The 14,698-nt window shown below is 39.9% G+C and overlaps 1 protein-coding gene across 2 annotated transcripts in view; it reads right to left on the bottom strand.

Annotated features, from left to right (window-relative positions):
- The window catches only part of RELN (reelin), a 282,225-nt gene that overhangs the window by 192,938 nt on the left and 74,589 nt on the right, over positions 1-14,698 (bottom strand). For both annotated transcript variants that reach the window (XM_059847390.1, XM_059847391.1), the window contains exon 3: positions 6,788-6,923. In XM_059847390.1, coding sequence (XP_059703373.1) covers positions 6,788-6,923 — 136 coding nt within the window. The remainder of the gene's footprint in view (positions 1-6,787; positions 6,924-14,698) is intronic.

The following is a 14,698-nucleotide window of genomic DNA, read 5'->3' as shown; positions in this document are numbered from 1 at the left end:
TCAGGCCACTCATTGAAAAATTCTTGACCCAGACAAAGTTACTTACTGTTGAGGGTGGTGGGGATAAAAAATTAATTTTCATTACTTAGTACAGGATGCTTATGTTTAGGCAGCTGAGTCTGGGTGGGATTCCAATTCACATTTAAAAAATCTTAAAATACATGCCTATGTAAAGGTCCACAAGCAAGCTATGTGGCTAGTGATCCATTTTTGTCAGCAGAGACCTAGATCTTAATTCTGCTGCCTAGTAAAATAATTTGAAACATCCTCAGGAAGCTAGTAGAGACCTTGTATTCCTGCAGGTGCCTCTCCCTAGATGTAGAGCTGAATGACAGGCCTGGATGTTTATGGAACCAGATTGCACACCCATTAACCCTCAGGGGACTTACAGGCACACAGCTCACATAAACCCCTCCCTGGAGACAGGCACATATCCCATACCCAGTTGAAACAACTGAAAACCCCTTTTCAGGAGTGGACAATTTGGTGCAACCAGCTTTCATCCTCTCTGTATTTCATGGTTTTCTTGCTTTGCTCCGAACACTTTTGAGTACTCACCTACACAGTACCCTTTGTGTTACTATCTTCTGCTAAAAAAAGTTCCTGAAAACACCCACAATTTCTCATTAGTCACCTCAGTCTGCTTCACACAAAATAGACAAAACTAAGTCAGAACTAACAGACAAGTTAAATCTAATTCCGCATAGTCGGATGAGTCTTTGTTGTTTGGGGTCATAGAGGAGCCACAATGATTCCATGCACAGAGTTTGCATTTGGCTGGAAATTAACAAACACAGAAGATGGAGGTAATCTGGGCACCACATCAAAATGGGACATGAGAGCAGAGCCAAGATAGGAATCAAATATTGGCTCGTGATTTTCAGAATATTACACATAACGTTGATTGACGGCACAACAATGCCTCTACCCAGGGAAGTGGAAAACCAAGCAAGGGAGCAATTTTTCTTCATAGTTCCACTAGACTGACACACCAGCAAGGAACAATTACTAATGGGTTTTTTTTTCTACAAAGGATAAGTTATAAGCAATATGGAAAAGTAAAAATAACTGCAACACTGGTCTAAATGTTGGAACTACTCTGTTAGCAATGACTGTCTCTTATTTGATGCTGCCCATACAATCCCTGACTCAGAGTCCACACCAATATCACAATGAGTGCTATGAAATATCCTTCTTCACCCTTTTGTTGCAGTAAAGAGTAGGAAGAGAAATGCAGCACTTACTGAAGCAGGGAGCTTCTTTACAAAATCCCAAAGTCAAGGCTATCTGTACATTAAGGTTTTCATATGTGTTATGTCACAATCCTCAATTGAATGCAGAGATTTCAAATATAGCAGCAACTAGAATGCTGCGAACAACAGTGTATTTCAGTGTACAATTCTGTGGCATCGTAAGAATGTGAGGGAGAAAAACATACACGACCATATAATTGAGAGTTGATTATACATAAATACAAGGGACTTAAGGGACCTCACTTCTGATAGATGCTGGTTTCTGTTTACTTTATGTTATTATTTGTGTGTATTATCATTGTGTACAAACATAATTGGGTACTTAATCTTTAAGATTATCCCTTGTACTTCTTTAAAACAACTGCAAAAAACCACAGTAAACAGTGTCTTAAATGGCAGGTTAGCTAAGTGGTTTACCAGGGGAATGTGGTTCCTTCAGATAATATAGATCTTTCCCACCCTGGCTAGAGAACTAATATAGTAAAGCATGTAATCTTTTTGGCTGTTTATTCAATATTTCTATAATTATTATCATAGGTTTTCTATAAATGCTTTAAATAGGTAACCAAGTATCTCAATCACAGGCTTTATGCTCTGTAATGTTTGTACAGCATGGTATTTTGAGTTCATAATTAACACCATTGGCAGTTCCTGAAACAGGCTTAAGCACATGGCATGAAAAGACCAGTTCTGGAACAGAGTGCTTCAAACTTTCCAGAAAGGAGTTGTAACTTTACGTGATCATGGGAAGAGGCATATTCTCAGTGAAAAACACATCTCCTTTCTTGAAAATTTCTTCCAGCAGTTCCCAGACTTTTTCCAGGAGCTATGCTGAGAATCAGTTTCTCCTGCCTCAGCCACCACTGCTCTCTTACCTCTTGTCCTCACAGAGAGGGACCACCACAGCTATTCCCATTCCCACTGAGCCACTTGCACCATAGGCTGTGCTAATTAAGTGTCACAAAATATCTGATTGGGCCTTTCAGCACTTACTGGCTTATTAGACTCTGCCTACAGACTCAGGCAGATATCTTCACAGTAGTCCAGTCTTCCATTAATAGAAATTATAGTGGATATAGAGACACAATCATAATTATTAAACACCTGTTCAGTGACTAACACAAATGGTTACATGAGAAAAATACTTATTTTTCTAGGTATATTCTACAGCCTGCAATTCAATTTAATACAATAGCTGGAAGTTCTGCAATAAACCCTGCTGGTGGTCAAAACAAAATATGCTTCTGCTATTTAGGTCAGCCTTATCACTTCTGCAAACTAGTAAGTTAAGCCATCTATGAAACAACAGGCTTAACATCCTAAGATGCAGCCCAGCATTCCACCCTGCTTAACAGCCATTATTATCCCTGCTGTCAGGCTGAGCTTTAACTAGGTTAGTGTGAGCTTAGAGCAGAAATTACAAATCACCAAACCTAGCTGAAGGATTATGAAGATAATATTTTACAAATTTGCACACAATCAGAGAAATTACTTGTTAGCATAAAGGAGGACCTACTATGGTGGCAAAGGGCATTTACAGATCCTGTCAATTTGCTTGGGAGGCCCTGTGCTCAATACCTGTTTAACACAGTCCTAGGTTATTGCTAAGAAAACTATTCTGTGATAAATGATGCATTTTAGCTTTCATTTCCTCAACTCAGCTGGCAGTATCTATGTTGAAAACACACTAAAGGATCACATCAGATGTACTACAGGAACACCAACAGCACTCAGTGTTTCTCTTAGAAGTGTATTTCATAGAGAGGTACTTTTAACATTCATTAAGTAGCCATAATAAAGTACTTTCAGGAAAAAAAAAACTAACAGGGTTAAAATAAATTTGCACACAACTAGTGTGAAAAAATGGCTATTGCCTCATTTTGCACAGAAACAGGTTGGATCCAGCCACCTTCCCCCGTGGAGCACAGGGGACTACACTACCCCTTTTCCTGGTGAAACTGGGGAGAAGGCTTGTTAAGTGAAACACTGAGCCAAGGAAAGATGCAAATCTCCATCAGGTAACATTACATTTAGCAGTGGCACAGCACCGTGTGCAATGGAAATAACTGGACTACATCAAACTGCAGAAATCGGGTGTATTCCAGTGGGATTGGAAAGAAACTGACTGCTGTGCTAGCAAGCTGGTGTAAATCCCAATTTGCTGTGCCCCTGCATCTCACATACACAGAAATAAGCCCATCTTCCTTGCAGAGCTGTGCCCCACATCCCTCCCCACAGCATTCCTTCCTGCAGCACAGCAATACCCTGGTGTGTCCCTCACTGGCTGCTTCAGTAGCCTCAGTGTGGCCAGGAGCCATCCTCCTGCATCATGAACTGGGAAATGCAAGGGCTGGGAACTGACACACTGACAGCAGAATATTTCTGGCAGTTTATAAACAAATCATGTTGTAGCAGACCAGAGTGTTGTTGGGCATGTCCAAATTTACAGGTGTAAATGGTCTGCCAGGCTACTGATTTTCATGAAATTTAGTACCTTAATATCTCAACCCCTTCATCATGTTTGTTTGCTTACCAATGGATACAAGAGCTGAAAGGAAGAACAGGCTGACAGCATCACTGCACAAATTTCGTGTCTTAGGCCTTCTGTCTTTCAGGCCTGAGCTCTAGAAGAGCACAGCAAAGAGCACAGATGAAGTGAAAGGGAATTTTGCCCATGATGGCTACAGGGTTTTGACTTTGTGTCACATCCACAGAATTCCACTGCTTCAGTGGAAGCCAGAACAGGTCAATAGTGTGTGCAGTTAATAAAAGCTCTTTGTGCATCTATAGCAAAAGCTGCCTGGCCTGTGAGAGATTTGCCTGTTGCCCTTTGTTCAGTTCCTCCTGAGAATTGTCCAGGGAGAGGAATCAACACAAAAATTACACGTCAAAGCCAATGCTAATTAATAACCTTATTATCCATCCCCAGAGAGGTCAAAGACTAATGAGCTGAACTGAATCACAGACAAATTGGCAACAAACAATATAGGAAGTTGTTACCCATACTGAACTATAGCCAGAGCCTATAAATGCACATATCTTTTTTAAACGCTTCCAATTTATACTAAGTTAAAGAAAAAATAATTACATTTATATAATATATGTAATCTATATTAAATTTAACCTTTATATTAAATTGAAAGTGTTAAGAAAACTTATTTGCTATAAAGGCCCAAAAGGAGATAAATAAGATAGAATCCTCTGTAACCTTTGTACTCAGGGAACTGGGTAAGGTAGGCAGACTAACACTGCACCACAAAAATAGCTTTGTTTACTGCAACTTGTGATATAGTAAGCAGGAGGAACACCAGCTGAGGCAAGAAAGTGTGGGCAGCTAAAGAAAAATTGAGGAGGAGGATTAGAGGTAAAACATATTTCCACTCTTTACATTTCCTTCAACTGATGATCATGTTTACCCAGTATTCCTGCAGACAAGTGTGATCCTGGAGTAAACACCAACTTCAGAGAAGCTGAGCCTTTCCACTCTGCTCTGAATTTGTTCTGTGGGAAAGCAAACTGCATCATTTTGCTCATCCTCAAAGACAAAACAGTATCACCCATGCAGTATCTTATACCTCATGTGAGACATTCTGAAAAGCCACCAAGACTGACCCAGGGACCCTGGGAGCAGCTGTGTTGCTGGGCTCCCCACTGCAGGATCAGACCTCTCAGCCCTGCCAGACGTAGGCTTACATCCATGCTGCAAATTACCCAGCCAACAATAAATTCAGATTTCTGCTATGCATGGCTAAGGACTTCCCTAACATAGTGGGAACACCACCTTTGTTCAAGGGGTACTATGGCAAAGGGGTGGATTATGGCTTAAACAGGAAATTACAGGTTTGATTTCCAAAACTGTCAGTGCTGGTCTAACTCTGTTACCACTGAAGCCAGTGTTGAACTTTTCATGGATTTCAAGACAGACAAGCATTCATTGCCTTAGAAAAATATTCCTTAATGTCATTTAAATGAGAATCAGCATTCATAATAGTATTTGCATTTCTGCAGAGTTATTTGTCAGGTCTTCTTCAATAATGGCAAACATGAACAAAAAACCCAATACAAAACCATGGAAAAAAATCACCCACAGGAAAATGAATGACTGGTTAGAAATTGACTTCCAAACTCACAATGGAGGGTCATATTTCATAACAAATACAGTCACAGTCACTCTGCAAGTTAGGACCAAAAATTCAGCAAATTATTTTTGAATACCAGGAAAACCAAAAAATTCAAGAAAGAAAGGGAACAAGCAAGAGTGAAAAGGAGAAGATGCACAGGCAGCTCAAACAAATTTTAGCTGCTTCAACTTTATCAAAATAGGAAACTATTTTTAGAAAGAAATTAAAAGTTCTATAAACCCCATAGCTGACATTTTCTCAAGGCATATACAACTGTTGTATATACAATAAATACATTCTCACAATTTAACTACCAACCATCAAAACTATTCTTTCCCAATTTACTGTTATATGTTTAGAAGAAGAGAGAGTTAGAAATAAAAATGTCTTGGCATTGTCATCACAGCTAATAAATAATGTATCCTGACAGTATAGGCAAAAAAGTGCATTATGTAGGTAAGGGGAAATGTCAAAGTCACAGGTAATTCAATCTACGGGCACTGTGCTCACCATCAGCAACTTATGTAGTCAAAAAAAGTCACTCATTTTTATTTTTTACAAAAGTCAAAAAACTTGATTATATGGGGCACTTACCTGCTCCTTCCCAGCATAGATTAAAAGGGAATAATATTCAGAAAGCTTGTTTTGACAACAGGACAGCCACAGAAACATGTCTCTGAAATATTGCAATTATTCACATATTGAATTTTGGAACGGTCTGCCTTTTTTTCTTGAAAATGTCAAACTTGAAACATTTTCTACTTTTGACTGCATTCTCAGTGTATTTTCTCTCTCAATTCTGGTCTATAAAATTCTGGGATAAATAATTAGAAATTACTTGAAGGTGAAAGATAGTAATATATATGCTAATAATTCAAGTTAAGCTATTTTGTTAGAACTTTATTTGGTGCTAAAACATCAAAGGATAACTTATCTCTTTAAAAAAAATTACCAAAAATTTCCTCTTGGTCATTTTTGGTTCATCAGAAGTTCAGAGTGTTTAAAATTAGGAACAGTAAATACTTGAGTATAGCTACTCTCAAAAACTTGCATTTTGTATTGATGCTTACAATATGAATAATATATTTGTGTGATGTTCTAACTCATATTAAATGCAATAGTCACAAGACTGTGTCAGTGCAAATGGGCCATATACTTAAAGGATCAATGATATGATTAATTACTAAGAAGAATCCATTTCTTTTAAATGCTAGACTTCCTACATGCTTTGAAAACAAGAAGTCCCAATATGCACAGAAACACTTCAGCCAGGAAGAACTTAATATTCTTACTTCAAATGACAGTCTGCACCTGGCAGTGTACTCTGACTCTTTTATTCAGACAGTGTGAGCAGGCTGGATGGCTCCACTGTCTCCAGAGTGAGTGAGCCCACGGCTCTCTGTGCATACGTACATGAAGTTGACACAGCCCGTCCCTGCAGGTGGAGCAATCCAAACAAAGCTGAGATTGGTGGTTGGGAGATGGCTCACATGGGATGCAACCACGCTGCACATGAACTGGTTTCCAAACTGGTGGTCAGACATAATTCCTAGGAGAAAGACACAGAGGAAGGAAACAGTAACAAGTGTTAATGGCTCATTGCAAGGTGCTAACAGACCGAGAAATGCATCTGCCATGTGCTTCATCATGGCAACAGGAATGAAACAACCCCAGGGGTGTGCCATGTGCCATCAAGTAATTAGAATTAATGCCAGTGAAAATACTGGAGCTGGCCTTTGCCTGAGCTAAGGCTGACTTTGCATTTACTGCAAGGCTCCATGTATTCACTGCTATTAGTCTTCATGAGGCCAATACCAGAGGAATTATTTGCATTTTTGAAGGAGGAGCTGGATCACAGCTACTGTAAATCAGTTATTCCATTACCTCATTTACACTCATTACAGATCTAAAAGAAAACAACACCTGAAGCAAAACAAAAATTTCTATTTTAATAAGAAAAATGAAGCTCTTAGAGAAAGGTATTATCTATTAATAGGCATCTATTTGGGAAAAACAGATGATCTTTGGATTCACAAACTCTTCTGATCTGAAGTAAAAACACCAACCTTCCACAGTTCTACCAGTACATGTTCCTCTGATTTTTCTTTTATTTCTTTTTCATACATGCTTCTAATACAGGAATGAATGCAAATATCATCTATTAATCCCTCCCTCTAGAATTCACTGCAGTTCAACATTAGACAAAAGAACTGTATTTTTAATGTAAAAACAATGTCTGACAGCAATCTTTCTCCCCTTGAAGCCCTTTTGTAGCTTCCTACAAAGTAGTGCAAACCTGGTTGTTTGTTTGACACCCTTTGGCTTAAAGGGAGGCAATCTTACCAGAATAGATCACTACACCTTTACTCCTACTACATGAAAGAGTAAATGATGAAACTATACTTTTAAACACAGTTATCAGAAGAGAAAACCTTGTTCCAAGTTACTTCAAACATTGAACCTTCATTTCAGAAAGCAGTGACACAGGCTGAAACATTGCTAATAGGATCAAAAGGAAAAGGCAATGGGAGCAGGCACTACTGTGCTCAGAAAGGTCACTGTCAGCTATTTGTCAATTGCATCTCAAAGTTTATAGTGGCTGGTATTTCCCAAATTTGCTTGTTGCAATTCAAACAACAGCAGAGATATAAAAACCCATCTCTTGTGGCAGCGTACACCACAGCACACGCCACAGCTGAGATGGGCACGGTACACAGAGCATCACCATACAATTTCAGAAGGCTTCAACCCATACACAGTAACACCATACCACTTCAGAAGGCTTCAGGGGTCTGCCCATACAGAGCAACATCACCTCAGAAGGCTGCCCTTCTTGTTCTTCAGCCCAACCTTTTATACCCCCCATGTTCATGCATTGCCCCTGTGTGCCCTCTGCTCCCTGTGGTGGTTGCTCAGTGCCCCTGGGCACTCCAGGGCTCATTGCTGGCAGTGCTGCTCACAGCTGTGTCCACTGGGGATGAGGCTCAGCCACAGCCCCACCCCAATTACCACAAACTGTGTACCTGCAATCTCTGAGTCTCAGAATCCTTTATTACTGGGGTTTTGGGAATTCTCTTGTAATGTGAATGCAGCAATTTCTTGTAAGCCCCCACCTTATGCAGAGGTGGAAGGAGTTTGAAAGTGAGAGGTTTGCATCAAGGAGGGGATAAATCCTTCCTAATGTAAACACACTGCTCCACTGGGTGTCTCCCGGGACTGGATGCCAGCAGCACCTTGCATGGAGTGGGGGCTGTCTCACCAGCAAAGCATTTCACATTTTATAGACAAAAGGCAATGTCTGAAATCCTGGTCAGGTACTGGTGAGGATGACAGATTATAGCTCAAGGTTATGGATGTTATTTATCCTCAGGGCTATGAAATTCTAAGCCAGCTTCAGGTTTTGGGCGGGGGAAATGAGCCACAGTGAATTTAAGTGATCCATCCCAGGAGTGACAGGTGATGGTAGTGATGCCTGTATCTTTTGCAAACAACCACAACCTCCTCATTCAGGGTTTTTCAGGTCCCCACTGAAAATCCACATGAGATTTTCTGTCATTCACACAGTCACAGCTCAAATCCCCAAATGAAGCTGCAGCTCATCGTGTCAGGGTAGTCACAGAGAAGGCTCAAGCTCCCCTGGATGGAGCCTCTTCTCTGGAGATCAGTAGTAGGGAAATCCAGAGAGATGGTATTTTACTGACTTTATTGCAGGAGACTAGATACAGATGAGGTTTGGCCACTTCTTGCCATGCTGTATTGTTTTATTTGCCTTTCTTGCCTAACTGAGAGGGGTGGCAGTAACATCTTTAAGGAATCCCACTTGACTGGTGCCCAGGTTCACTGCCTGCTCTCACTGCTGAAGTCCTGCAGCAGAGCTCTGCTGGGACAGATGTGTCCAAAAAGATGCCCAGAGAGGTCCCTGACAGAGCAAATGCCATTTGGGCAACTGCTTTGCTTTGCCCAGGGTGTCAGGTGGCAACTCTGATTTGTTCCCAAAGCCTGTCCCTCTCTCTCAAGTCTGTGCTAAAGCCAGTGACTTCGGCACTGTGGGCTGGGGTCTCGGGGCTCCTGCAGCTCTCATCTCTCATCATCCCTGGCTGTGCAGTGGGAAACAGCCAGCCTCAGACTATCAGGGTAATTAAATAACAGATGCTGTCAGGGGAGAAGCAGGAGCAGCCCCTCAGTTTGAAGAAATTCCCCTTTCTCCAGAGCCAGCCAAATACAAGGGAGGACAAAGGCTGCCCTAACACATCCCCCAGCCAGGGGACAGTCAGAACAGCTTGGGAAATGTGACTGCTTCCCTCCTTGGCAGCAATTTGTGAGTTAATGAATTCCCTAGGTTTCAGGCAGTATACTGCAAAAATGTGCCTAATACATCAAACACATACAACATCTGTGGAGAATTTCTTTTTCCTTTGATTTACAGTTCAGAAAAAGAACTATTTTGCAGTTACTGTACTAAATTCTGAACAAGGAAAAAAACCAATTCATTCAATTTTTTTTCAGAAAAAAGTCAATGAATAGTACAGTAATCATTCAAATCCCAATTTTATAATCGTATCACCATGTTATCTTTATATTTTATTAATAATTGATTGCTATATTATTACAATAAAAACAACCCTCCTCATCTGCTGGACCTTTACTGAGTACATCAACCCCATTTAGGAACTCAGAACCTTTAGAACATTTAACAACAATTAAATAATGAAACTTCAGTGAGTGACAGCAACATTAAAAAATGCATCTTTTTCATGCTTAAATTCCAAGGCTTCCTATTGAAAAAATGAATATAAAAATGATAAAAATGCAAAGAACAATGGACTATTCAATTGATACTAAGAACTTGTCAAATTTAGGGCAAAGAATATAATTCCATCCTTTTGCTTCCAGTCTTTTTGCAGTTCCTTATTATGGAAGGCAACTCCACCCTTCTCCTCCAGCCCTCTCCAAACTGGTAAGCTGCTTCTCAGACTGCATGTTCGCCCCAGAGCAAATCAAAGTATAAAAGCAAAAAACATTCTGCCATAAAAAAATTTAAGTGACTATGAGACAAGCCTGATTATACAGCAACTCTAAGAACAAAACTGGATCCTGTATGTACCTCTGACAGCTCAGAGTGGCTCAGGTCAATATTGTGTGTAGGTATCTCCCTCACACTCTGGTGACCAGTGCAACATTCATGTCTAGTCTCACAAAGTCTCACAAGTTTCATAAAACTAAAAATCTTTAGGTAAAATTTTAAGATCATCCTGGATAAAACTCTATAAACATTTTAGAAAAAAATCAAGTGTTTCCATGTGACTTAATGAATACTGAAATGCTCAAAGTTTTGTGAGAGGTGCCCATCCACTGATCTAAAACATGCTGTGTGCAAAGAAGCTGTTAGCATCTCTCTGAACTCCTTTTGCCTTGGTTTTTACAGCATGCACTCTTCATAATGACATGCTGCAGACTTCTTTCTAGATTCTCCATCCCCTAAAATTTCTGAGGCTTTAGGAGTCTCAGTATGATCAGTATAACCATTACAACCACTCAAATCCCAGGCATGCTTTCTACCTGCCAACAGCACTGCGAGGACAGAAATTAGACATTCTCAGTCCCTTTCAAGAGGGAACTCAGCAGCTGTTTTTATTGTTTAAACTTAAAAAAAATTGTTTATCTCTATTCAATACACTACCTATAGTCACTGAATCAAAGAACTTCTATGTGAAGAGGTAGATTTCAAGGGATAAAATTAATACAAGAAATGCAGGGATAGAGAAAAATATTGGAAGGAAAAGCTTAGGTAAAGTCAGATGATAAATACATAACTTCAATTTTTAAATGTTTAAAATTATTTAATTGATAATCAGAACCACTGGTGGGGTTGTAACAGCTAATGCAGGGAAGTATTTTGCTTCTTTTGTAAGATGACATACACAAAGGTGTGTGAGATGAGAAAATGGTGGTCCACAAATGCCCAAATTCAGGTGTTGATCCTGAACTCATTACATTCACCTTGTTGTATAGCTTCTCCAAAAGGGAGAACCATAGATTATAGCAGCCATTCTTCCATTCAAGCCCCTGGAAGACAAAAGATGATCTTTTCTACTGATACAGCTTGGGGAGAATCTGATGGTACAGACAAATGCAGGAAAGAGTCACATCTTTCTCTGCTTTGTAAGTCTGAGAAACATGGATCAGCAGCAGCTCTTTCACCCTATGTTGTGTAACTACATAATGTTCTGTATTACAACATGACACATCCTCCTTAGAAAACAGTTTTCTAAACCAGAACTTCATACAAGGAGCTCATCTGCATGTCAAGGTCCCTTCATTATAGCTAAGGCTCAACAGAATTTCCAGTGATGAACCAGATGGCAGCGAGATACCATTTCCTATTTACTACATGAATTGAGTATGATATTAAATGAGAGAGGGAATGTTAAATACAGGTGTAAAACGAATGACTACATTTTGGCTTTACTGCTTCTAAACTGATTATCTGCCACATGCTTCCATTTTCGAAGATACCCATGAAAGCAAAATGCCAAACATAAAATATTGATGAAATTCCAAGAATAAAAAGCTCCAAGTAACAAAATAACTCTGGCATCTTTGAGAAAGCAATAATTCCTGATTAGGAGATAATAAATTTGAGTCAGAAACAGATATTTTCAAATTAGATTTTGTATTATGCAAAAATAAAGTACCTAGCCCTAGGAACCATCTCTTCCCTTGGGAAACAGAGCTGGAGGCTCTCTTCTCCATTCAGGCTCTAGCATCTCAAAGGGTGATCCTCAAATCCACAAGATAAGCACAGTTCTCTCTGGTGTTACAAAGCAGGGAATATGCAAAAGTGACTGTGCCTGAAAACACCTCCTGTGCTGAATCCCATGCAGAAGTGGCCAAACCAGGGCTTGCTACTTGTTTTCCCCATGCAGCACCAGGGACTTGCTCTGAGGGGATGAATTTTTTTTTTTTTTTCAAAATGGAGAGATGCTGTTAGTCTTCTTTTTAATTATTATCCGTTAAGGTAATCACTTTGGCAGGGAACTTATGCCCACAGTCTCTACCTTCCAGAAGCACATCCTCTCAATGAATCTGAAGATCAGTTATACAGAGAGGTGCCCCCACTCTCCTGTCAGGTGGAAGACCACACCAGTGAGATCCAGGGGTGCTGGGACAGGTGACAACTCTGTGGCTATTAACAAGGAGCCTAGTTCCTCAGTAAAATCCCTGTAGAACAGGTCTCCAGGACTGCTGCAGAACCAAGGTCCTCTGCAAGTTCAGGGGAAGCTGTGTGCCTCTCCAGGTTATTGGAGGTGCAGCAGAGGCCCCAGCACAGCTGCACTGGTGGCTGGCAAGACCTGAACTCACAGAAAGCCAAGTGGAGACCTTAAGGAACATTTTAGGATAAAATCTGAATGTATCTAGACATGAAGTGCTTTTACAGCTGCTAAAGCTGCAGCTTTCAGACCACACTTTTAGAGGTAGGAACCTCCCTTTGTCCTGTGTATCTCCAGATGTTTAAAGGACCTTTTTGAGACTTACCTGTAAACATATGTAAAAATGAAATTTATGTTTTCACTGAATGCTACACTGAGTGAAACAATGCTCTGGTTTTAGCTATTGGAAGAATATTTGAGCAACATCCTTAAACAGTTATGAACCCCTTTCAGGACCCTGCAATGTAGTCTTAAAATTTTAGAACTAGTGATTGGAAGAAAATCAAATTGCTCCCTGTTTTTTGGTGGGTTTTGTCTTTAAAAAAAAAAAGTCCCACCAAAATGTTTAAGGAAAACATCAATAATCCATGATAAAAGGGACCATTGGGGGTAAAGAAATATCTGGAGCTGGTAACTATGATTTCTAAAGCATAGATACAAATGTACAGTTGTGAGCTCATGCAGTTTCTACCAAAGCAAGTAGCCAGTTAAAGGTTTCTAAATTTCACATGCAAGTTCCTTTCAACTGGAGTAAAAGTGCAGAATGTGGCCCTAAGTGAACTGCACCCATCCAGCCGAAATACACTGTTGCCAATTGATTTTTGGGGGGTGATTTCATTCTGCTTCACAGGAAAAAACACATCTCATTTGACAGAGTGTAACAGACTGCTAAAGCACTTGGTAGCCCTTGTGATCAATTAAGGGTCAGGATGGTTTGATAAATTATTAAAGAGTATGAAGAAAGAAAAGACCAGCAACCAACAGATACATTCTCCCACCCAGCAATATGTTATCTTTATCTTTCTTGAAGTCGGGTGTTTGTTTCATTATTATTATTACTGCTACTGCTTCACTATTAAATAATAAATCTTTTCACTATCTGCAATGGTGGGGGGAAAATACCATCCACATGTTAATCAGAACACTAGAAAAAAACCAGATACATGTAAAACAGCCTAATAAAGTCTGTCTCCAAAATCCATAAGTCCTTCTGTGGTCAGGAGAAAATCAGAGCCTGAATACAGCAACCTGATTCTTCAGAGGGTACCACTGTGCTGAAGTGACTCACACTTGAGATAATAAGCATGGGTTTTATAACCTTTTATCCCCATATGTGAAATGTAAATGTATTTTCTTTACAGTTCTGAAAACAATAATTTATTGCAAGTTCACATTTGAATTACATTCACAAACTGGGATTCAGGGAACAGCTCAGTCTAGGGCTTTTAGGTGCTTACAGAAGTGCTTTATATCCACATTTGTGAATATTTACTGAAGGAAGCCCTTCACTAGAAACAGAGGTTCGCAGGAATGAACCACTAATGAACAGATTTTTGAAAATTTGCTGTGAAAGGGAAGATATATTTTTTGATTAATCTCACTTTTAATGTTCTTCTTTAGGGGACTGTTAATCAAAACTTTTGAGCACCTTTTGTTAGAACCCACTTAGGGTTATAATTTAATCTCAGGGATTTATGAGTACTGGTCTCATTCCATATGTGTAGCTACAGGAGCTACACATATGGAAATTGTGGAGGATGGGGAGAATTGTGGAAATTGGAACTGTGGAGAATATCCCCTTTCTCTAGCACAATTCTCAGGACACTGAGTGAGCCCCTTGTGTAATGTGTGATTTGGCTCCACAAGTCAGGGGAATGGGTGGTGAGGCCCTGGTCTGCAGTGTGTTGGTGGTTTCAGGCCATTGTCAGAAGGGATGAGAAGACAATTTACTGCTGAGATCTAAGTGCTCCATAGAGAGCAACACGGCACCAAGTGCTCCAAGGCAAGTAGATTTAGTAACAGTAAACAGGCCAGCAGTAGTATAAATAGAAAATGCTAATAAGTTACTGTGTTACCAAAATACAGAAGAAGAAAAAAATCTATCTCTAAAGGC

Source organism: Haemorhous mexicanus, chromosome 5 (assembly GCF_027477595.1).
Source record: "Haemorhous mexicanus isolate bHaeMex1 chromosome 5, bHaeMex1.pri, whole genome shotgun sequence".
NCBI classification, from domain to species: domain Eukaryota; kingdom Metazoa; phylum Chordata; class Aves; order Passeriformes; family Fringillidae; genus Haemorhous; species Haemorhous mexicanus.
Note: the sequence above shows the minus strand (reverse complement) of the source record. Positions and strands in the feature narration are given on the sequence as shown.